Raw genomic sequence first — 25,215 nt, 5'->3', positions numbered from 1 at the left:
TTGTTTTCTTCTCCCCCATCCAGGATCCATTCAGAGGTCACATGGTGCATCTAGTTGTCATGTCTCTTTAGCCCCATTTTCTTCCTTTTTCCTCCTCCTTTCCCTTCCCCCTTCCATCCCTCTCTCCCTTCTTTTTTTAAAGTCCAGGCCAGGGGCGCCTGGGTGGCTCAGTCATTAAGCGTCTGCCTTCAGCTCAGGGCCCCATATCAGGCTCCCTGCTCAGCAGGAAACCTGCTTCTCCCTCTCCCACTCCTCCTGCTTGTGTTCCCTCTCTCGCTGTGTCTCTCTCTGTCAAATAAATTAAATAAATAAAATCTTTTTTAAAAAAGAAAAAGTCCCAGACCAGTTCTTTTATTATCTCCTCTTGAAGCAAACATAATTAAGGAAGTAGGGTGTTTTGCCCTATGAAAGTGTAGCTTTTTTTCTTTTTCCTTTACCTGTTCACCTCCATGATTTCATGGCTTGCCATGAAGGCTCTAATGAGATGTATTCCTGTTGGATGTGTCAAATGATAGTTTTTTCTTCCTAAAAGTCTGCGTCCTGATAGACTCTTCCAAAGGCTCACTCCTCAGGACATGCCTGGGACTGATGAACGCAGCAGGTACATGTGTCTCTAGGACTTTGCTTTTGATATTCACAGGCCTTGTTCCATCAGGTTTTCCCTATCCATACGAATGGTGAATATCCAGCTAGCATTTCTTAGAGTTTGGTTGGTTCAGGCCAGTTGTTTGATTTCTCAGCAAGTCAGATCTTTCAGCATAATAATAATCTTTTATACAAAGATGAAAGTGATCTCATTCTGAATCATTAGAGCTTTCCACTCATGAAATTAGTGTTTCTTACCGCTATCACTGATTACTCTTGAGGTTTCAGTAACAGAAAATAGTTTGTCATTCCATTAAATTTCTCCAGGTATAGAATCTTGTGAGTAAATTTTAGGATAGATTAGAAAAGACTTGGCAGTTTCTGTATGGGGGCAGTCTAAAATGAATGGGTTTGTATGTTTTAGCCTTTTTCAATATTAAAATATTTTTCTTAAAAGTTATAAATGAGAACGACAAATTTCACAGTTAAAGTTGGGGGGAGATCTTTCTCCATTAAAGATCATGGCCCCATCTCAAAGTTTTATTGGAAAAGAACAATGATTTTTTTTTTTTTTGAAACTGATTCCTGTATCTGCTTCATGCCTTCATACATCTCTTTTCCACAGACTGTCTTTGCATTCCAGACATATCTACTATCTTAAAAGACAGGAAGCCACAGATGTGTGGTGGACATCAGTGTGATGAGGGTAAAAATTGGTTCATTTAATTGATTTATAAGTCTTCAACTTGTTAGAAGGTAGTTCCTTTCATTTGAGATGGAAGCTTTTTCCAGCCACAGGCAAGCATACAATGTTATCCAGGAAAATTTTGCCTCACCGTAAAACAGAGGAAATGAAGTAATATAAGTTTCCGGAGGCATTGAGAAATATGGTCTCCATTGCACTGGAGATAACACACTGATTATCACAAGAGGTGTTGGTTATCATTTAAGGGGGAAATATTATGTTGACATAATATATAATTTCAGCATCTGTTGTGCCTTACTTTGGATTGTAAATCTAGACTAATGGATCGATGGAGCTGTTTAGACCTTTTCTCATTAGGATCCCTTGCCTCCTAGAAAAGCTTGCACATAAAAGATTCAATTGAGATGGGCATTTTGCATTTAATAACACTTCCATTCTGAAACTAGTATTTTCTAAATGTCTACCATGTGTTGAATAATTTTATTTAATTCACAGAACAATCCTGCAAAATTACTCTTTTTCTAACAGATAGGGAAACTGAGAGGGGTTAGGTAGTTTGTTCAAGGTTACACAGCTAGTAATAGTAGAGATTAGTTTCAGGTCTTTCTGACTTAGTTTTCTCTTGATTTGTCAATTAGTAAAAGTCTTCTCATAGATCACTTCGATTGTAATGAGTAATGCCAAATTAATGACTGTTGGAAATGCTGTGGGAAACAGTTAATGTGCACACCCAGTCTTGCTTTTTACTGGCTGCCAGCCACTCTTAAGCCTTCCTGTCTGACTTGGCTAAGTGGCCAAGCATGAGACTCCACAGATGAACACTATAGGAGCTGGGCCATTGGCCTCCAACCCCACAGTGAAGTCCACGCGAACCAGGCTGTATCATGTGAAAACTTTTTAACTAGGCTAGAGGCAGGCCTAGAGTTGCCAAGGCTCTTCCTTCTTTTTTGTTACAACCCAGAGGTCAAGGTCAGATTTTAGTGTGCCAGTATTCTGTGGAAAAGCAAGAAAGACTGCTACAGTTCTAAAGGCCCAGCTGGTCTGAGCTAGCCTTAGCTGGTGGTGACTGTGGGCACCAGCCCTAGCCACCTGACCTTGCCAGGTGGGCAGGAGGCAAGAGGATAATGGAATCTCAGCGGAGGAGAGTGGGCCTTCTGACACTTTGGACCAACAGAATATCCTTGCCTTTGATCTTGACCACTCATAGGGAGTGGAATTTGTACAAGAGAATAAAGAGGAGGCTTGGAACTGAAAAACAGTCAAAACTGCGAAATCATACCCTTCTTTTAAACAAGAATTGTTTCCTGTGAAGTGGCTGTTTGAGAATGGGAGCTTTTTTCCCCTTTGGGAAAGAGAGATTTAAACAAAAGAGAAAATATAGCATTCACTTTCTCCTTTTCCCTAGGCAGTGTCCATGTTTAGGCGTAAAAATCATATATTTATGTGGGTATATCCCTATAAATATTTAATATCTGCATAAAGCTAGTCACTTTTGATGGTAAACTTTCACTTTTAAAAACTTATCTTACCTAACTGACCAGTTTCCGCAAGTTTAATTTTCATAGCTCAGGAGTGTTTGTATTTGTTTTGGGTGATGGCAAAAGAGCTCGGTGGTGAGAAGGGAAGTGGGAGTGAGGAAATGGGGCAACAGTTTTCTGTATCGCAATGAAAATTTATCTGTGTAGTAACTTTTTCTTTGAATGTGAATTAGAGGGAGTTCATGCTTTGAGATAAATTTATGGTTAGCAGTAAGACAAAGGCCTATTTTACTGCCTTATTTTTACTTAATAAATCTTAATTACTTTCTCTCCATAAATGAAAGCATTTACCATGCTATATCTTAATCATCAGATTGGTCTTATATACCATTAGTTTCACAGAATAATTGCCGTTTGGGATTTTTGTAAAACATCACTTTATGATCTTTGCTTTAATGCTCCAAAAGAATTGCTAACTGAATTTTCAGTGAGTACACAAGTCTTGTCATGTTGCCTTGATTTTTAAAGGAGATGCTGATAGCTGTTGGACTAACTTTGGGGATCGTTGCACCATGGGCTCACCAGTTAAGAATAAAGTAGAAAGGGGAGAGAAATGTTGTGAATTATAGACTGTTTTGAAAGACCGGCAGTTTTATTTCTTTGAAGTACATCACAAAAATATTTCCTGGTATAGATCCCAGAGGCTGACTTTAGTGAATGGATTAATTTATAATTAGTAGAATTCCAGGATTCTAGGAAATATTATATTGACTTCAGTAGGTTATGGAATCTTCTTCATTCTGTTGATTTGCTTAGCAAATCCTTTCCTAACAGTTAATGTAGACTTAGAGTTCTTTCCAACCCAAGTTGACTTATCACAAATGCTCCTTAGAAGTCAGTAGCATTTCCTAATTTTTGGCTCCCAGTATATGAAAAAGGAGTCCACAGAATTTTCAGTTTTATGTTGATTAGACAGACTTGAGAGTGGCATCATTTTATTAATTAGCTATTATCAAAAGAAGAAGTCACAGAAGTGAATATAAAAATGCATGTATTTGCTGTGCAGTTGTGGCCTGCATGGCCCCATATCACACCTCACCGTTCCTCTGCTGAGGATCACGGGGCGCTGCCCCTGCACGCTTCTGTTCCTGGTGGCCCCGGCCAGCTGGCTCGTGGCTGGTTAGGCCCATGGCAGGCTCTGGTGAAAGACCAGAGGTCAGAGGAAGGAAGCCACAAGGTGTTTCTCCTTCCCTCTCTGGCAACCCCAGTAGTGGCTGGGTTTTGTCCCTGGTTCCAGCTCCCGGGAGACAGGTCCACTGTGTTTCCTGGGTCCTCTGGGTGCCCCATGCCCTGGCTCCGGTAGCGCTGCTTCTCCCCACCCCCATCCCTCCAGCAAGGGGTAGCAGCGGCCTCCTGCTGTTGAGAATCTCCTAAATGGCCGCACTGTGCCCTGTGTAACGTCCCAACTCTTCTGTCATCTGTGTAATAAAGTCTCTGTATCAGATTTGTTCTGTTTTACATACTAAGAGTGGTTTCTTTTTCCAGACACACATATTTTATAGAACAGTTTTGCTTTTATTTCATAGCTTATAGTCTTTTGGATGTTGATAAAGGGAATGTTAAATTATTCATTACCGCCATTAATGTTTAATCAGCTTGGTATTGCATTTAGGTAGTGGGGCAGAGGGGAATAAGATAAAATGACTTGACTGCCCTCAGGGAGCTCAGTCTGCTTGGGGAGATGGTGCTTTACCGGAAGAGAAGGAAGACCACAGTAGTGGTGGGACATCCAAGCCTTGCTAGGGGCTAAGGTCTTGCTCAAGTGGATGAGAAAAAAGGGCATTACCAGCAGAAGCAGCAGTTTGTACAGAAGCATGTCAAATGCAAGTTTGCATGAGGATCTGTGGGGTCCGGGACAGTGGAAGAAGAGGAAGCTAGAGAGGTAGTCGGACTAAATCATGAAGGACATAGAAAACTCCACCAAACACTTGGACTTTATCCTTTCAGTGATGAGAAGTAGTGAAGAAGGGTTTGTAGCAGGGGCATTGCATGGACAGATTTATCCTTTAGAAAGGTCACTCTTGAACGGGTGTGAAGATCGTAGAGGACTGGAATGGAGGGAGAGAAACCTGGCCAGGTGGTTAGTGCAGAAGTCTCAGCTGGAGGTGAGGATGTATGAATAGAGGCCTGAATTAAACCAGAGGATTTAGAGGAGTGGGCGGGGGGAAGTCAAGATATACTAAGAAAGTAGAATGTGTGCAGCCTGGTGATTTTTTTGGAGGCGGTGGCGGGGAGGGGATATGTTGGAAGTTGTCATTAAATGATGGTCCATTATACTCAGAGATTAGGAAATGCTTGCTTGGTTAGGCTAAATAAGTCTTAAAACTAGAAGACTATTTCTCAAATTGGGGCACAGTGTGTCCTTGGAGGTCTGATGCACATTTCTTCTACCTCTACTTTTCTTATTTTCTAATTAAAATAGAAGAGCCTCTTCGCTTATTTTAGAAATCCTTTCGTGGGTAGTTCTTGTGTCTAAGGGTTTCGGAAATCTGTCAATAAAACATCCCCTGCTAATGGAGAAAACCTGTAGGTCCACTCAGTGTCAAATCTTCCACATGCCGGAGACTGTATTGTTTTACAAATTGAGAAGAACACAGTGCTTGCTCCCTAGGAGCTCAACATCTGAAAACAAACCTATAGACACTGTGAAGAAGATGTTAGAAACAGTATCTGCCTTACAGTATCTGCAGTGGAATTTGGTCTGAGTTGCTGCTCCAGAGTTATGGCCAGATATTAGCAGTGTTGCTAGCTATCAGTAACATGCTTTATTCTTTGAAGATTTAAGGTAGAGTGTAGTAATTGAGAGCCTGAGTTCCAGGGGTCTGACTTCCTGGCTCTGCCATTTATCCTATGGGTCACCTTGGCCAAATTACTTAATCTCTAGGATTCCCTTCATTATCTGTAGGATGAGGATCATAATAGTGTCTGCCCTAGGATTACTGAGAGGGTTAAATGGCAAATGTATGTGTTGTGCGTAGCACACCTCCTGTGCAATAAATAACTTGCTGATGAGCATTCCTGAAGGCAGAGTGAAGCCTCCTCTAACACTCCATTGAGAAAGGTGTGCTCTTTGAGTTCCAGGGATCGTTGCTTTCCTTCTGCACAAAAGCTCTTGTGGCTAACCTTGAGATCCTTTGTCCCTTTATGTTAATTGCAAAGAAAATTCTGGAACGTGCTTTCTTTGGGACAAATTAAGTCTTTGAATTTTCAAGTTACCTCTTTGATCACATCATACATGAATGGTTTTTGCTTCAGGAAACTTCCAGAAACAAGTTTGAAGGCCAGCAAGTGGCAAGTAACACATTAGAGAAGATTGAGACATCACTGCCTCTCGGAAACCTTGCCTTTATACCCATCACCTCCATCCTCATTTGAGTTCAACACACATTAATTGAGCACCGCTACTTTTCAGCTCTGTTTTATGCTCCAGGGATATGCAAGGATAAACAGATAATTCCCATCCTCATGAAAATTAGTCTATTGGAAATATATGTAAGTAAATTCAGGCCAGTGTCATCCTAGCACAAATGGAAGTGTGTAGAAGACCAGAGAGGTATGTAGGAAGAATAGTAAGGAAAGTTTCACAGATTTGGTGACATCAGATTTTGAATGGAATGAGAAGAGGGAGAGTCCACAGGTCAGCATGGTTTGTATAAGAGATGGACCGTGGGGGGAGGGTGGTTGATGGGAGATGAAATTGAAGAAGGAGGTGGGAACTGGATCTTGTAAAAGCTTAGCCTTTGTCGTGATTTTAAGCAACAGAATGCTGTAAGAGTTGCATTTTTAGCAAGATCTTCCTAGTATAGAAGGTGGACTTGAGAAGGATGTTGCAGATGCTGGCGGATTCATGTCTCCACTGCACATTCATTGAGGCCAGTGACAGAGTCCTGTTTACCTCTGTATCCCTAAAATCTACTTTATAGACACTTAAGAAGTTTTTCAGAATAAAGACAGCCCAAGTTGAATTTTCCAAGTCTGCATCCCGTCCTCTGAATATGCTGACCTGGACCTCCATCTGTCATAAGCAGCTTGACTCAGATCATAATAAATTCTTTTCTCGTGACATTCTTTTAACTGGCACTCTCTATTTACTAGCCCCTCCGTGCAACTATAGTGTGGTGATGATTGATGCTTATAATTCTGACCCTGAAGTACTTCAAGTCTTCTAAATCATCAAAAAAAGATTAAAGTATATTCAATATCGCTGTAATGTTTATGTGTTTTCATGCGTTCTTATTCTTTGGAAATTGATGGTTTCTCAAGTGCCTGTGTCCTTCTGTGCACGCAGGCACAGTGGGAGTCCGCGATCGCTCGCCGCCCCTCACTCCCTTGCAGGGCCAGGCGCAGGGAGTCTATTAGCAACGCGTGTGCGGAAATAAGCAAAACAAACCTGGGTTCTCTTCACGCCTATAGGGAGGAAGCAGGTCGGGCCCCCGGAGGGGCAGACCGGACAGGGACGAGAGAGCCAACAGTGGCTGGAAAACCAGTGGGAGTGATAAAGCCAGAACTGGTACAGATTAGCGAGACGGGCAGTTTACAGCAAGCCCACTCTGCGGCAGAGCCCAGGAGGAGCAGGGCCCCGGGCTGGGACGCCAGCTCCGCGTTCTCGTGTGCCTTGACCCGACTCATCGTGCTGGGAGCTGGCAGCATTCTCTGCCAGCTATGTTTGTATTGTGGTAACAACTGCTCAGTAAAACACCAAACGTTAGCAAGTGAAAACATCAATAATTAGAGCATCCTGTTCCCCCCCTCCCCCTACACACACACATTTCTTCGTGAGAACCATTACTGCAGAGCTGACAGTATTACTTGGCCCAGAATGAAGAAGTCCAAATAGAAGCTGTGAGAAGACTCCGTCTTATAACCGGATTTCTGAAGAGAAGGCATGTGATGATGTTACTAGGAGGGAGATTTGCCGTTTGGGGTGTCTTTGGGGGGTTATATATTGCAGCAAGTAGAGATGCTTCTTACATTTTGTTGTATAGATTTGTTTTCAAAATCTGTGTTTGATCCGCAAGCTGTGCTTGTGTTGGGGGTGCCACGCTCATTATTCCAGCCTGGAGGGCGGGTCCCTAAGCCACTGGGATTCTGTTTGTCACTCACTAGGCAAGGGCGTGTGTGGACTTTAGAGCTAACTTTACTAATTTGCCATCTCTGTGATTTGGATGAGTCTCTTGTTATCTCTGGGTCTTAGTTTTTTCTTTTCCTGAAATTTTGAAATAATACAAATTCCTTCCCTACAGGGCTGCTGTGAGGCTAAAATAAAATGGTGGCTGTGGAAAGCCCTACGTAAATAAGAGTATACCAAATATACTAAAGAACATCATAAATATTCTAATAAAGAAGTGTGTTTCATTAGCAAGGACAACATGCTCACAAATTTCCCCGAAGCAGAGTGGGGAAAATGAGCTAGTTATTAATTTCTTACTATGGAGTAGATGTTCTGGCTGTTTCTTCATGCGTTCCTCAAGGTAGATATTAAATCCTTACTTCAGAGATGAACAAACTGAGCCTTCCATTCACACAGATACACATAGGAGAAACTGACTCCAGAACTTAATGCTTTCTCCTTATCTCCAGTTGTCGGCCTTATTCCGGACCCCCACATCCCTACCCCCAAAGTTCTTAAAAGCTGTTCACCTCCTTTTGGGTTGGGAAGTTTGCTAGCCATTTCCTGGTCATTCACACCTGAAAGTGGGGGAGGATGGGATCCAGAAAGAACCTGTGGGCTCCGGGAGCCCCTGGAGGGACCGGCAGCTCAGGAAGAGTCAGGGTACGGGTCACACTCAGTCTGTACCTCTCTCGAGTTCACCAGGCCGGGACTGAAAGCGAGGGGAGGGCGGGCAGGCCACATTTCCCAGCCCTTGAGGAAATGGCCATGGCCGTTTCTCCAGAAACATTTTTTTTTCCAGAGTTTCCAGAACTTCATTCTTTCTCTGCTGAAGTGTTTTCCATCCTCACTGAGGTGGCTTGGTGAGCTGCTTCTTGGACCCTCTTCTCAGGAACCCATGCCTCTTCTGTATTCTGACGAGCTCCTTGTTCTGCTTGCACAGGGAATGAGATTAAGTGGATTCCCCGTAGTCCCCATTCTGCTGAGCTTTTCTGGGTCCCTCCCCGTTAACTTTCATGCCAGGTACTGGAGGAACGGATCGCCCATGTGGCAGTTCATCAAATACCCTGCAGGACCCACCACCACATGCATTTTCTTTTTTTATGTAAAGTTTTCCCGCTTCCAGACAGACAAGAGTCTGCTTGTGAACTGGAGCTGCCCACACAGAGAACCAGAGATAATGCCTGTCGAAGGGCCAAATTGAATATTCAGGGAGGATGTCAGTATGTGGGAGAAGCATTTGTTCAGCCTGGATCTGAGAGGAGCTGTGTGTCATGCTTCCATAGGTTCTCAACAGGAGGTGCGTAGAAGCAGCCGTGATGACAGGCCTGGCCCTGAACTGCCGCATCAACAAGAAGTCCTTGTTTGACAGGAAGCACTACTTCTATGCGGACCTCCCTGTAAGTATGCTTTGCAATCCGCCCTCTGTACGTTCTCAGAGCTGGGGGGGGGAGGGGGGGTGGGGGAGGGGGCTATACCTCTTGTGTTTCCAGTCAGAGCTCTGTCCGTGTCAGCGGGAGGTTCTGCCTGGCCCTGATGAAGGCAGGTGCCCCCCGATGTTTACTAGATTGGATGCGGTTGTCCTGATTGCCGACTCCTTGCTTAGCCTCATGCTTCTGCTGGCTCCCTCATAATTGAACAGGGAGCAGAAGGCAGTGTTCTCAGGCTCAGGCCGGCCATGGTGTTCGGTGCTAATTGCCTGTGAGGTCAAATCTAACTCTGCGGCCGATGCAACAGTAAATGCAGACAACAGCTCTGTAGACAGAGTGATAGCTTCCCTCTTTTAAGTTGAAGTTACCAATAATAGGACTGTCCCCTCTAGGGACATTTCTGTCATCTCACAAGGAGCAAGTAAGTGGACAATAGGAAGCAGAAACATGAACCAGAAGCCTCGACTAACAACAGTAATTGGCTGTAAATTGGTAGCAAACCCAATATTAACCTGTTTTTTTCCTTAAAATTGTAAAGTTTCTTCATTTGATCTGAGCCTCTAATAGTAAGCACACCCTTTCTTCAGATCTAGAAAAATGATAGTGGTGATACTGCTTCATGTTATTTTCCTTGAACTGAAGATGAGGGTGAGCTGGTCTTTAGTGGATGAGGATGGAAGTAGAATTAAATAAAAAATGCAGCCGGAACGTTATTTCTCCAATTGCTTGCTGCCGCTTTTTCCCCCTGGCTGCCAGCCCCTAGCAAATTCTGTTGCTTGGTAGGATGAAGGGAATGAAGCTGCGTTTTTTCCATCCTTTAAGAGTGATAATCCGTTTGGTGAAGGTGGGAGACTTAGCATTATGCGACTAAAATGAGATGTTTTCATTCTCAATGGCTTTCTGCTCTCTCTGGCTCAGGTGGCACAGATAACCAGAGTTAGTGTTGCCAAATCTTACATGGAACACACTTAGACTTAAAAAAGTATTTGTTGTTTATCTGAATAAACAGTTTATTCAAATTTAGATATAAGCATCCTGAATATCGTTCAGCAACCCGATTCAGAGTTTAATGTTTACAGATTGAGACTTGCTATTTCATCACAGAGAATGAGTTGGCCTAACGCGGTGGTTCTCAAAGTGTGGTCCCCCGCGCCCCTCGGATCAGCATCTCCTGGGAACTGGTTAGAAATCTAAATCTCGGGTACTGCCCCAGACCTGCAGAATCAGAAACTCTTCAGGTGCAGCCTACCAGATGATTCTCCTGCAGGGGAAGTTTGGAAAATGCTGGCCTGGTGGCTAAGAGCATAGTCTCTGGAGCCAGACCTTACATGTTCAGATCCTGGCATGGATACCTACTAGCCCTGTGGCCCTTAACCCCTTCCGTGCCTCGCATCTCCCTCATAGGGTTGTCCTGAGGATTCAACGGTGTAAAGAACTCAGCACGGTATCTGGGAGCCCACAGGCACTGCCTCTCTGCCCTCCCGTTCTCCGTATTGCCCTCCCATCTCTTCACTGGGTGTTGATGCCTGTGGGCACTCGAGTCATTCCTCCTCTACTCAGAAGGAGGTGGGGAGCCCTTGCAGCATCCGTCAGTACTTTAGTACTTGGTGTTTTCTGTTAGCTGAGTGCGAGTGTCGGAGCGTTTTCTAGCGAGAAACGGGAAGTTGTCGGGGCAGGGAGGGCAGCCGGCATGACTGGCTAGCTTAAAGAGCAGGAACAAAACAAGCTCCGTGCACTAGCGACTGCTGTCTGCCATGCTGCGTGTGGGTGGCAGAATGCTTAGCCAGCACTTCCTAATACGGAGGGTCTGTCAAGAGCCCAGTGATCAGAGGCAGGGTTTAGGCTAATGAGCTAAGTGGAGACAATAAAGTCTTCTCTTAGAGGCCTCTGACAGTGAGATTATTGTTATTCCCCCAAATGGCAATTTGGTAGGGAAGATGGGGTTTGTGGTGTTTGTTGCATCCTTATTGGGGGTTGGGGGAGGTGCAGGGAAGGTAAGGGAGGGGGTGGGAGAAGCCAGAAGAGGCCAGGCTAAATTATGGCTACAGTGCATAAACTAACTTTCTTCTCCTTTTCCTTTTGTCTTATGTTGTGTTTTTAAGTAAGCTTATAGTTTTGTGACAGGAAAAGAAATAGTAAACTGGATTCCAGCTTCTGTTTATGGCCTGGTGACTGTCTAACGTAACGCATGTTGTGTGCAGGCAGGCTACCAAATTACCCAGCAAAGACTCCCGATTGCTGTGAATGGCAGCTTAGCGTACAGTGTCTGTGTGGGGAAGAAGCCGAGTCAGGTGAGCACCAAGACCGTGAGGATCAAGCAGATCCAGCTGGAGCAAGACAGTGGCAAAAGCCTCCATGATGAGCCGCGGTCTCAGACGCTCATCGATTTGAACAGGGCAGGTAGGCCAGGGGATTGTCTCTTACCTTTCCTTCCGGCCACCTCTCTTCCCCTCTAGAGTTCTCCCAAGCCAGTTGAGGAAACAGGCCCAAGAGTTTGACAGAGCCAGATCAAATATCAGCGTTGGTATTGGCACAGCTGACTAGCGAACACAGCCTGAACCAGGATCCCCATCGGGCTTGCTAACAACCCACCCATAAAGTGTGATGAACGTAGCCGCCTAGTTATGGACCCAGCAGCTTGAGATCTCGGGCAGACATTGAAAGAACCAAAGTTAAAAATCAAAATGTGAGGGGGAGCAGAAATAATCCAAAGGCTAGAACCCACGTAGAGAGCCCATCAGTGATGCAGGTTCTTCCTGAGACCTCAGCCGAATTTATCTGCGGGTCAGATTGGAGAGCTGCAGTCTGGCTGACTCTGCCTGTCTTTGGTAGGAGTTGGCCTTCTGGAAGTGGTGCTGGAGCCCGACATGTCCTGTGGAGAAGAGGCAGCATCAGCCGTCAGGGAGCTGCAGCTGATACTTCAAGCCCTGGGGACCAGCCAGGCAAATATGGCAGGTAGAAGCCCCAGAGGCTGTGTCCCTCGTCCTTTACCTTCTCTTTCCGCCTCCCACATCTCTTCTCGCTGGACTTTTGTTCTCTGCATCAGCTACACTGGGATTGTTTATAGGCTTTTGTCAGCCTTTAGGCCTCTGGGGGTTTTTTTCCTCAGAGTTTTCCTTGGATTCTTTAATGAACCCCCAGTCAAAACTAAACACACTAACAACAGTGCAGAGGCACTGAGCCCAGGAATATGAGATTAGGAGTTGTTAAAAAAATTCAGCTGAGTAAATTTGGAGATCAGACTGGCTTTATTTAAAGATTCATGAATCAGGCAGCATCCCATCTAGCAAATAGAAAGGAGCTCTAAGGAGCTGGACAAAATGGTAGGCTTTTATAGAGAGAAGGGGTCGTTTTCTAGCAGAGAGTGGATTGTTCCAGGCAAGATTGTTCACCTTTCTTTGGGAGGAGGGTGGGGGTCTGTCATGCAGATTACCTCACTAGTGTTGATCAGGAACTTCCAGGTCGACTGGATAAAGGTCACCCTCCTGGGAGAGGCTGAAACTGCAGTGAAGGTTTGGTTTGCTGTAGTGGGGGCCAGTGACTCTGCTTTGGGCCTGTTGTATGTTTGTTTCTTTCTTTCTTTTCTTTTCTTTTTTTTTTTTTTTTTTTAACAGTCAAAGGACCAGATGTTTTCTTCTGGCTTCTTATATCCAAATGTTGTTTTGCACCAAAATGAGGATCAGTAAAATAATGTGCTTGAACGGTTTCATCTTTCTCAGAAGACACTTTATTTAATAGCTCTGAGTTTCTGTGTAGGTAGCACTTAGTTGCTACTTGATGCTTTTTCTTCAGGTCTCTTTCTTATTTTGTAGAATTTTCATCCAGCTACAGCTGAAGCCAAGTTATATCAAGTAAAAGGCAAGGTTATGATTTTACAAAACTTTAACTTTGAGATAATATCTTCAGTCCGTTAGAAATGTAGTAGGAAATCAAACAAAAGAAAAACTTGTGCCATTGAGACCAAGCAAAGTATACATTTTAAGTGTTTGCAAATTGGAAATAAAGAATACAAGTTTTGGTCAAACTCAGTGTCTTAATGGCTCACTCTTATGGCCCCTTCCTAGCCCTCCATTGCCCACCCTAAAGTCCCTGAAAGCTAGCCTCTCCCATGATTACCCCATGTTTTCTGTTCCCAAGGGCTTTTTTTTTTTTTAAGATTTTGTTTATTTTTTTTGTTTATTTATTTGACAGAGAGCAGGAGAGAAAGTGAGAGAAAGCAAAGCAGGGGGAGCAGCAGAGGGAGAGGGAGAAGCAGACTCCCCGCTGAGTAGGGAGCCGGATTCGGGACTCAATCCCAGGACCCCGGGATCATGACCTGAGCCGAAGGCAGGTGCTTAACCGACTGAGCCATCCAGGTGCCCCACGAGGGGCTTTTAAAAAAAAACTCTTGCCACTCACAGAGCATTCCTTGAGTTGAGAAGGGCAGGAGTGGAGAAAAGATACAGATTCTGCAAATGGCAATTGTTAATTCATAGCTCAGTACAGTGGTGTATTAGAATACTCCAGAGAAACAGAACCAATAGAATGTGTATATGTGTGTGTGTATGTTTATGTATGTATGTATGTTTATATTTAAAGAGATTTATTCCAAGGATTTGGCTGATGTGATCGTGGAGGCTGAGAATCCCATGGTCTGTAGTGAGGAGGCTGCAAGAGGGCAAGCTCCAGGAGAGCCGAGAGTATAGTTCCAGCCCAACTCTGAAGGCCTGAGAACCAGGAGAGCCAGTGGTGCAATCCAGTCTGAGCCTGAATCCAAAGGCAGGAGAAGACCAGTATCCTAGCTCAAGGACAGGCAGGCAGAGAGAGCAAATTCCGCGCCCTCCCCTCCACTCTCACTTTTGTTCTGTTCAGGACTTCAGCGGACTGAATGAGGCCCGCCCACAATGACAGAGGCAGTCTGCTTTCCTCAGTCTGCCTATTCAAATGTTGATTTCATCCAGAAATACCCCTACAGACACACCCAGAGTACTGTTTAACCAAATACCTGGGCACCTTATGACCCTGTCAGGTTGACCCATAAAATTAACCATCGCAAAGTGGTCACAGTGGATGCCAGGAAATACCATTGAGGATGATGATTCATCTCGCTGTTGGTTTATAAGCCTGTTTACCAACCTTTTTATGTCACACAATATACTTGTGTGTTACAAAAGGACTTCTGAAGTTGTAATGCCACATCTGTCACGTAGGACATGTTACAAGCCACAAACTGTAACGTCAAAGCCGTGGTACAAGTTGAACTTGGAGACAGAACTTGCCTATTTGCTATCTTCTTTAAGCTAAAGACTGGAAGAACACAGCCGCACAGTATGAGTGGCGTAGAAGTTGGCTGCCTCCAAGTTTGCTCTATAGAAGTGCAGCTGTGTTGTGGAGTAAGAGAACTCTCTGTGTCAGATTTATGGCTCATGGTGCGTTTTTACCCAAGAACATAAGTCAGATATGGGCAGGCTGGGTGGTTACCCATTTATGCACTAAGTGTTGGTTCCCTATTGCTTTAAAGAAAGTTTTTATTCTTCCGTTCTCTCTCCAAATACCTGTGATTCCTAGCAAACCTATGGAATAATAAACAGGCCACCTGTTAGCTGAGAAATCGTCCCATCTGGGGCCTTGCCAAGAGATAAACCGTAACGGCAAGAACTCATCAGCCAGTGACCGCTGAGAGGGTTCGTTAAATCTCATTTGTTGTGACACTTTTTTGTTGCTTTTAAATACAACTCCCAACAGCTTTGCCCCTAGCACAGCAGCAGAGTGGCTGGGGTGTTTGGTGTTTCTAAAGTATTGTGGGGAGGGAAGGTCTGCCTGGAGGCTGCAGGGGTCCAGCTTTTTGTGCTCTTAGCATTTTAGCAGCCCCAACCGCTTGCCTTGTGCTTCTGCCCCACCACCATAGGACCACCGTGCAGCATCGGAGACCGTAGCCTGAGAACTGAGGACCGCCCTAGGACCAGTGGACCCCACCCCACCCCCCCACTCCCCCGCCCCAGGGTGCTTTTGGAATAAAGTTTAAATTGCTCTGGGCCTGTGATTGAGTGAGTTCTGATAGTTTTGCTAATGAGCATGGATTAGTTCAGCCTGGCCTCCAGAAGTCTCTTCCTGCTCAGTGGACATATGCCACTGTTGAGATCCTCAGAGCCGTCTGTTGAGTTGAATGTGTACTGAAGTAAACATTCTAAATGTTTCAGTGGTGATGTCTGCCACTTGGAACACTTAGCATGTGCTCATCAGTTCACTAAGCATTTTTTTTTTTAAAGATTTATTTATTTGAGAGAGAGAGGTACGGGAGGGGTGGAAAGAGAGGGAGACAAGCAGATTCCCTGCAGAGCAGGGAGCCCGACACTGGGCTGGATCCCAGGACCCTGAGATCATGACCTGAGCTGAAGTCAGGTGCTTAACCGACTGAGCCACCCAGGCGCCCCTCACTAGGCATTTTTAAAAAATTATTTATCATCTCGTTTAAACCTTACAGCATTCCTGGGAGATAGGTGGTATTATGCCTGTTGCCCAGGTGAAGAAGCTGAGATTTAGAGAGATTGGCTTGTTTCTCCAAGGCTTACAAGAAGTGACTGAGCTAGGATTTGAGCCCGGGTGTGTCTGAGTCCAGGAGCCCTTTCTGTAAGCCCTGCATCGCACTGTTTCTAGTGGCAGCCACGACAGTGTCACAGCCTCCATAGATGACAGTTTAGGGAAGAAGGGTGGCAGAGTGTGGGTGCTGAGGACACTGAGGTCGCAGAACTGGGTTGGGACCCTGTCCCACCTCTTCTAGCTCTAAGAACCTGGGCAAGGGATTTTGATTTCTCTGAGCTTCACTTCCCACATTTATATACTGAGTCCCCAAATAACCATATATGGAAGGGAAAAGGAAGAAAAAGAAGAGGAAAGGAAATCATCCAAGTTGTCAGATAGAGTTGGGACATCTGGGTGTGGTGTCACTAGGTACTGAGACAGGGAAGACTGGGAGAGGAATGGCTTTGTGCGAGAAAATCTGGAATTCCATTTTGGATATGTTAATGAAATGCCTAAAGGATGTCTAAAAGTGGCTTTGTCTAAAGCTGTATCATAGGGAATGAATGTGATAGAGTATATAAAACTTAACACAGGCCCTGACAAGTAGCCTGTACTCAGTAAATGTTTGGTGCTTTTATTAGCAATAATAAATAGTATTACTTTTACAGAACCTCCACTCATTTTGGGTAAATAAGCTTTGTGAAATACGTTCAATAAAATGTGTGTGTGTGTGTGTGTGTGTGTCAGAACTTGTTATTTAAGTCCTGGAGAGCATCCAGTGATCAGAATGAGATGGCTTAACAGACCTCTCTAAATCCTCAGGCCCCTGCTGTTTACAGAAACAGTTTTCTGTCCTCATGTTATATTTCTGATGTGTGAATGTGTTTTAGAAAAAAAAATATGTAACTGCACCATATCACTGTGCTCAGTGGTATAGTTTTTTAGTTTTGCTGTTACAAATCTCTGCTTCTGGAGGGTAGAAATTGAGCTTGATAACATTCCGGTGATGTGTGAATGAAGGCCCTCCCTCAGTGTTGCAGAATGCATTGAAGTAAACCTGACTGGTAAGGCTTTTGTGCACTTGAGGCAATTTAACTTAATTTGTTTAAAAGGTATTTTGTCTTCACTGGATAGAATGTCTTTTGTGAATGTTTGATACTGTATTTGAATCCAGGCTAGTGGACTCTCTTTCAACACTGCAGGATACTAAATGATTCCTCTCAGACATTTATGTAGTATGTATGGCCTTCTCTGGGAGAGACTGAAATTCATGCTTTTATTCCTTATCCAAGTTAAAATTCTAAATCGTGAAAGATGGTTTCATTTTTAAAAGCAGGTAAGGTCCAATTCAGGGTTCCCTGAGTTCAAAAAAAAGTTGTTTCCCAAGAATTGAGATTTGGTTGAGCAGAGCTCAGCATACTTTGGAAGTTTTCCTTTGAGCTAAATGGGCCTTTCACATGATTCCAGCTGTAGATTAATCCTATTCAGACAGAACTTTAAAACTTATCAGGAACCTTTTGTGAGACAGTAACCAATCTGCTTACTCATTGCTCAGGAAGTACCAGAGTTTTGGCTTGTTCAACAAGGTATTAATTTATTGAACAGTTACTCTGTGCCAGACCCAGCTCTAGATTCTGAATATAGCAGTGAAAAAGATATTATTGTTCCTGCCACTTAGAGCTTATATCCGTGAGGGAGACAAATACATTAATAAATAAAATCATTATAGTGGTACGTGCTCTAAGGAAATACATAGGATGCCGTGATAAAGAATAATGTTGGAGAGTGAGGGCCTGTCAGAGGAGGTAACGTTTATTTGAGACCTGAAGAATGACTCCAGGCTCCAGCCAGCATAGAAGTAGGGGTCAGCATTCCAGGGAACAGCTAAGGCAAAGTCTCTGAGATGAGGAAAAGGTTAGAATATGCTCTGAGGTAACATAGGTAACAGAAGGCCACTGGAGGGAAAGCATAACAGGCAGGGGGTATGGCATCAAGTAGGACTGAAAAATGAAGGCAAAGGATAGATTACCAATAATGGTAAGAAGTTTGAATTTCATCCCAAGTGCAGTGGGAAGTCACTGAAGGGCTTTCAAGCAAGGCAGTGACACAGTCTGATTAATGTTTTAGAAAACCGCTCTGGGGCTGCTCCGTGGAAAGTGGATTTCAGATGAGTAAGAGTAGAAGCAAAGAGACCAGCTAAGCAGCTTTTGCAATAGTCCAGGTGAAAGGTGATGCTGTTGTGGACAGGGCGGTGTCCGTAAAGATGGAGAGATCAAGCTGAGTAGATTCAAGGTGGATTTTAGAAATAACAGGATTTGCTAACAGGCTGGTGTGGAAATCAAGGGGCAGGAAGAAATCAAGGATGTCTTCAAAGAAGCTTGAGGAGCTGGGTGGTGCTGTGGACTGAAACTGGGAAGATGAAGACAAGAATGGCTTTGTGGAGGGGAAATCAGGATGTAGTTCTGGAAAGTGAAATGTCTGTGAGACCTCCAAGTGGAGGTATCAAGTAGACATTGGAGGTAAGTGTGGAGCTCAGAGTAGAGGTCTGGGCAGAAGAGAGAAATTGAGGCGTTATCAGCACATTGCTGGTATTTAAAGCCACATACCCCTACAGAGAGAGTGCAAGAAGAGGGTCCTGAATTGGATGGGAAAGCAAACACCAGCAAACAAAATGGAAGTAGAGTGTCCAGGGAGGTAGGAGGGAGACCAAGAGCACAGAAGGTCACAGCACCCGGGAGAGGAAGATAGTTGAAGAAGGAAGGATTAGTTGGGATATTGCACACTGCTGGGGGTGTCCAGGAAGGTGAAGACAGAACAAGTCCTGTGTCCATTGCATTTGGCAGCCGGGAGGTCGCTGGTGACTTTGAGGAGGCATTTTCAGAGAGGCGGGGACGGAAGCCCAGCTGAAACAGGAGGTGAGATAGTAGAGACAAGCTGTACTGCAAGCAAACAAAACGTGTTCGAGAGGATTTGCTGGAAAGTAGCTTAGTAACTGATGGAGGGAGAATGGGGTTCAAGGGACTAGGGTTTGGGGTTTTGGTTTGTTTTTCACAAGAGATACTTTTGTATGTGTCTCTACCGGAAGTACTGCAGAGAAAGCGAGGTTAATGACGGATGTGGGAGAGAGGAGGTAGTTGAAAGAATAATGCTCTTGGGCGGGAAGGTGGGTGAGGGTTTGAAATCTGGGTGCAGCCCTCCAAAGCCTTCCATTCTGGTCTTAAAGATAAGATTAATTCAAAATAGACTGTAGTCATGTGCTAGATTCTGTGGTAGTGACTGTGTCCATCCTCATAGTTCGGAGGAGCCACCAATGGAGATGGGCTTATTGATTAAGAGCTTCTAGGAGGGGAAGGTGGTAACACTAAAGTGGGACCCCGAAGGATGAGCAAAGGCCGAAGAAGGGACAGTAATACTGATGACGAGGACGTGCAGGAGCCAGCGGACCGGGCAAGGACTTGTATGCAGAAAGCTCCCGCAATTGGAGGAAAGCTTTCTCACGGAATGAGTAGGGGGAAATTGTGGGTCGTGTCAGCCAAGAGTGGATGAGGGCTCCTCAATACCAGGCAGAGGAGACGAGATGGCCCAGTAGGAGTGGCCCTGCACTTGAGCAAGCAAAGAGAATGATGGAAACCACCTTGTAGCAGGATGGAAGTCACAGCCACGTGGTGGCTAGCTGGACAAGGGGGGTTGCTGTACTAAAAGTCAGGACGCAGTTCTGTAACCTCGTCTGAAGTTCCAAGTCCTCCAGCGATGGTGGTGGCTGTGGATGTAGAGAGGAAGGGACAGATATGAGGGGTACTGGAAGAGAACCGACAGGATCGAGTTGTCAGTTTGGATATAGAGGGAAAAGAAAACAGAGACAGGGAAAATGACTTCAGGTTTCCTGGACTAAGAATCTAATGATGTCAGGAATAGTTGGGACTTCCTGGATTCAAGGAAGCACAAATTGTCCAAACTGTTGAGACGTCCGTGCTAGAGACATAGAGTACGTTCTGAGCTGCAAGCACCTTTGCCCTGACGGCCAGCATGGGCGGCAGTTGGGGCCGCAGAGTGGGGGAGCTCATCCTTTGTTCTGAGGGAGCAAGTGGAGACAGTAGGGCAGTGGGCAGCCGGCAGTCTGAAGCTTGGAGGAGGCCGAGCCCCACAGCTCAGCATTTGGATGTGGAGCAGCAGAGACCAAGACCGTGGAGTTTCTTGGCATGGAATTTATTTACCCTATTTCATTATTTTAAGAGGCTTTTGCTGTGGAATCTTGGAAAATGAATTTTTATTCAGCCCATCAGAATCTTCAGGTTTGGCAGGTTCTTTTTAAATGTAAAAACCCGCCTAGGAAAATAAAAGTCCAGCATTTTGTCTTCTCATTCTGTTCTGTTTTAGACATTGTAAATGAAATTAGAGAACAGAGAACTTGAGCTTTACTTTGTAGGGTGTAAAATGTGATTCTTTTAAGGATTTTGCATCTCTCTGCAGAGCCTCTTAGTCCTCTCCACAAACCACCTGCCTCCTTAGGGGTTACTGTTCCTAATCTAAAGGGGTTTTCTGGGTCAGAGAAGGTCCTCCCAGGATGGGGGCGGCCCCCTCTGCGTTCTTGCACAGACTCACCCCTTCATAACAGCACTGTCTGCTGTGGCAAATCCTTACAGCAATCAGGAAGGATTCAGAGTCCTGTTTGTTGAAAGAAGAGATTATTATAGTACCCAGAGGAAGGAGGAGGGGACAAACCCGGTTTCTGGCTCTTGCCCTTGAGTTATAAATTCTCAAGGACTCTCATGGATCTTCTAGAATCACAGTTGGAAATCCACATTCCTTTTGAAAGCTGTGTAGGGTTATCAGATGATCATTTCTTTTTCTTTTTCTTTCTAATTTTTTAAAAAAGATTTTATTTATTTGTTAGAGCACAAGCAGGGGGAGCGGCAGGCAGAGGGAGAAGCAGGCTTCCCGCTCAGCAAGGAGCCCGATGCGGGACTCAATTCCAGGACCCCAGATCATGACCTGAGCCGAAGGCAGACGCTTAACCGACTGAGCCACCCAGGCATCTCTCAGATCATCATTTCTGCTGCCTTCCCCCCAACCCGGCTCTGAAACTGAATAAAAACTCAGGATAAAACTGCAGAGTAATTCTCCATTTTAACAGTGTTGTTTTTCTTATTTGGCACAAAAGAAATTAGATTTCCCAGCTGGTATATACAGAATTTCTCCTCTCTCCCTCATGTGCACAAGTGCACACAAATATGTACACACACACATATACTCACACCTCAGGTGCCTTAGGACTGTAATTCTCATAAGTGGACAGAGTACCAGCCATGTGCTTCAGGACCAACCATACCTTCTCGAAAGTTGGGTTGCTGTAACTGGCTAAACAGCAAATGGAATTCGATATTGCTTGCCTAGAGACTTAAAAAGACTATGTTGCGGGGCGCCTGGGTGGCTCAGTCGTTAGTTGTCTGCCTTCAGCTTGGGTCATGATCCCAGGGTCCTGGGATCGAGCCCTGGGTAGGGTTTCCTGCTCGGCAGGAAGCCTGCTTCCCCCTCTCCCACTCCCCCTGCTTGTGTTCCCTCTCTCGCTGTGTCTCTGTCAAATAAATAAATAAAATCTTTTAAAAAAAAAAAAAAAGACTATGTTGGCTCAAAGAATTTCTAAAATATTGTCTTTTTTCTCTCCTTCCAGAGGGCCAGTTGAGAGTGGATGCCAATATATCTGTGCATCATCCTGGAGAGCCTTTGGGTGTTCGAACTGAAGTGAAGAATCTCAATAGTGCCAGGTTCTTGGCCAAAGCAATAGGTGAATGTCAGCTTACGTTTAATGTTCTTTTTTGTATCAGTTACCTATTGCTTTGTAACAAGCCACCCCAAACCTTAGTGGCTTATATGATAACCATTTCAGCTTTTGCAGTTCTACGGATTAGATCCTGCCTCAGCTCATTCATGTGCAAGATGACCTCACACATTGAGGCCTTGGTGCCGGGGGTTTGCTAGGATTCTCTTTCCACGTCGTCTTTCTTCATTTGCTTGCCTAGCCTGGACCTTCTTGTTTGGCAGTGGGCCCTTCCAGGGGGATGAAGGCAGAGACCTCAAGGCTTCTTGAGTCCCAAGCTCCAGAACTCATACAGTGTCTCTCCCAACACATTCGATTCAAAGCAGATGCAAGGGGAGGAGAAATAGACTCCACCTCTTTATGGGAGGATCTGCAATATGCTATAGCTCTGTTTTTCCATTTACCACATTCTTTCCGACCGGCATGAACTTTATAAAGTCATATTTACTCATTGTAGATTGGCCATAGTTTGACTTAATTGGTCATTATGTTTTTCTGCTTTTTACTATTTTTACTAATAGAGTCCATGGGCCTATGTAATTGAGTTTGGGTCTTATTGGAGTACATGCTGTGGGTATTTATGTGCTGACAAATATATAATAATTAAAGTAGAACAGTTGAGCAAGATAAACATCCAGGCAGTCCCATAGAGGTTGCTGACTGTGAAGACATCTCGGAAGACTAAATATATTTTTTAAAATCAAAAGTATCTAGAGAGGAAGAGAGAATGTAGGGAAAGGATAGAGTTTCAAGTGCATGCCTTCAAGGATGCACAGAGCACAAGACAGCTGAATGCGTTGGTGTGTGTTTAGTAGAGTCCTGGGTCTTGTTGAGAAAAGTACTGGAAACAATACAGAAAAGATTCTCTAGTCTTGTATAAAACCTTATTGTGAACCTGCAATGATCAGCCTCAATGAAGATGCTCTTAGTCTACAGATTTTCAGGAAAAGGGCATTAAAATGATCAAGGGGATAACTTATGTAAGGGAAAGGGTAAGGGAAGGTTTCCATGTGTAGATGGACCAAAGAGGGCGGACTCTTCTATCTCTAAAAGGAGATACAGTTCATGTGTCTGAGGCCATGAAAGGTTTGGATCAGGGATACTCTTACAGGCCAGTTTTGTGAAGGGGAAACTTGGAACAAATGGAAGAAAATTCAACTTCATCCTGTGGGTAGTTAAGTGTTCTAGAATTCATTATTCGAAGAGGTGGTGATGGTAACCTAAAAAAACAAGCAGCAACATTTTAAGTAGATTTATTCTTAATGATTTATGAAGGAGACCACCGAGACAGAATTCTGCCTGTGTCCTGACTCAGACCTGAAGAACCACAGATTTACTATGGTGGGCTTAATTCTCCAAGCCCGTGATTTTTCCATCCCATTTTTCTCCCTACATCATGCCTAGTAGTCCTCATCTGATTTCAGTCAAAGAGAGCACTGGAGTTGGGGAGACAGGGAGCAAAAACTGACACATTTTAGTGTTGCTGCTTCTTTTTTTTTTTTTTTTTTTCCCTCTTTTGTATTATTATTTATTTATTTGAGAGAGAGAGAATGAGACAGAGAGAGCACATGAGAGGGGGGAGGGTCAGAGGGAGAAGCAGACTCCCTGCCGAGCAGGGAGCCCGATGCGGGACTCGATCCCGGGACTCCAGGATCATGACCTGAGCCGAAGGCAGTCGCTTAACCAACTGAGCCACCCAGGCGCCCAGTGTTGCTGCTTCTTGTCAGCTCAAATAAAAGAGTTTGGATTTGGATGAGGGAAGGTAGTACATGCTGGGGTGGGGAGTTAAGAGGGAGGCTAAAGCTGCTTTCAGAAAGAAGCTTAATAATTATGGCTGTTTTGCTTACCACAGTCAGCCTTGTTTGGTGGTGAGGGAGCATGGCATAGAGCAGAGGCTTTTAATCATTTGGGGTCATAGATCCCTATGAAAATTCTGGACTCTCTCTCCAAAAAATCTACAAATGTGCACACACACATTCTGTATATAATTTCAGGAGGTACCAGAACCCCATGAAGTTTATCCTTGTATCCCTTGGAACTCGTGATAGGCAGCCATCCTGGATCTGGAGTTAGTTGGCCTAGATACTAGTCCTAGCCCTTCTTCTGCCAAGAGCTGTAAACTGGACTGGGTCACTGTGAACCTGAGCTTTCTCTGAAAGTGAGGGAGCAGAGTTTCCTAAAAGGCCCTTCCCGGCATCATTGTCCTATGAGGGCAATGAGAAGAGAATATAGCATATGAAGGAAGAATTATTATAAACAACTCTCTTGATTATTTTTTTACTTAAATATTGAGAAAGATTTCTAATTATTGCTTGATTGGATGAAAGGAATCAAAATATACTAAATTACTATGTTTCTCTTAGACTTTGAAATTGAGAGACAAATCCACGAACTTGAGAATGGACGTAAAATTCTGAATGAAACACGCTCGTTTGACTACAAGCTGGGGTGAGTTTGCATTGACCAGCATCTTGCACACAGCTGGGTGGGTCTCCGGTCTGGGCTCGCCGCAGAACAGCCATGGTGACCTTGAAGAAGGTACTTAGCTTGTCTGCACTAATGCTTTCCTCACTAGTAGAGTTAGGAAAATACTGTACACTACAAGGATATAATATCCTGGAGGACTGGTAAGAGGTTGAAACTGAACCAGACTTGGACATAAGTGCTGAGTCTGGCCCTTCAGTTGCTTCCAGCTTTGGCAAGAATTTTCACTTCCTTAAATTCTATCAGACTTAAGCTCTACCAATTCAAACTGGAGGTAAAGAAAGCTTAGGGGTGGTTATGGAGGTACCCTTTTTTGTTTGTTTTGATAACTTTGACTCTAATATTCTGACTCTGAATTTTGAGGATTTTGTGCTTTTAGCAGAAGACTGAAAGAAGGTCGGAAGACTAGAGTTTGAGCTGGTTAGAAGCTGGAAACATTGAAGCAATTTCTTCTCTTATTTTAAAAAAATTATTCTGAGTATTTCTCTTTCATTAATATTTTTTCATGTAGTTATGTAAGTGTCTCTCAGAGAAGGTCAAAGAGCCTGAATTTGCCTGTGTCCCTTATTGGTAGGGGAAACTCCCCTTTGCACATATGTTGGGCAATGTTGCATGCCATGTTGGTTTAACATTTTCCTTTTTAACTATCGTAGGTGCACCATGCCGATGAGAGACAAAGAAGGAAAACAAGACTACAGGTGATTATTCCTCTTGTCAAAATACCATCGTGTGTTTGGGGTTAGGGGCAAATTTCAAATCCACTTGCAGAGTAACATAAGGACCTGGATAGCTTTTAGGAACCACTTTCTGTTTATATTATTGCATGATGGAAAGCCTAGACTTCCCATTTTATATATATACTGAAAGAAAGAATGTTTTCTTGGTTTGTTAGCCTCAGGGTGTCTTATTTGATGGGATTCAACTGTTGGAAGACACTGTTGTCACCCCTGTGTGAGAGTTCTTATAATTGAGCTAAGAGGGTGGCAGTTGAGGATGGGGCATAGGATGTTCTTATTCTTATATTCAGTTACAAATTCAGTAAC

General features: G+C 44.2%; 1 protein-coding gene across 2 annotated transcripts in view; it reads left to right on the top strand.

The window, feature by feature from the left end:
• The window catches only part of GATB (glutamyl-tRNA amidotransferase subunit B), a 93,901-nt gene that overhangs the window by 28,172 nt on the left and 40,514 nt on the right, over positions 1-25,215 (top strand). For both annotated transcript variants that reach the window (XM_032412991.1, XM_032412992.1), the window contains exons 3-8: positions 9,226-9,339; positions 11,571-11,769; positions 12,202-12,324; positions 21,542-21,655; positions 24,052-24,136; positions 24,826-24,870. In XM_032412991.1, coding sequence (XP_032268882.1) covers positions 9,226-9,339; positions 11,571-11,769; positions 12,202-12,324; positions 21,542-21,655; positions 24,052-24,136; positions 24,826-24,870 — 680 coding nt within the window. The remainder of the gene's footprint in view (positions 1-9,225; positions 9,340-11,570; positions 11,770-12,201; positions 12,325-21,541; positions 21,656-24,051; positions 24,137-24,825; positions 24,871-25,215) is intronic.

Source organism: Phoca vitulina, unplaced genomic scaffold (assembly GCF_004348235.1).
Source record: "Phoca vitulina isolate PV1807 unplaced genomic scaffold, GSC_HSeal_1.0 scaffold14, whole genome shotgun sequence".
Taxonomy (NCBI): domain Eukaryota; kingdom Metazoa; phylum Chordata; class Mammalia; order Carnivora; family Phocidae; genus Phoca; species Phoca vitulina.
The sequence above is the reverse complement of the archived record's forward strand: the minus strand, read 5'-3'. Positions and strand labels throughout refer to the sequence as shown.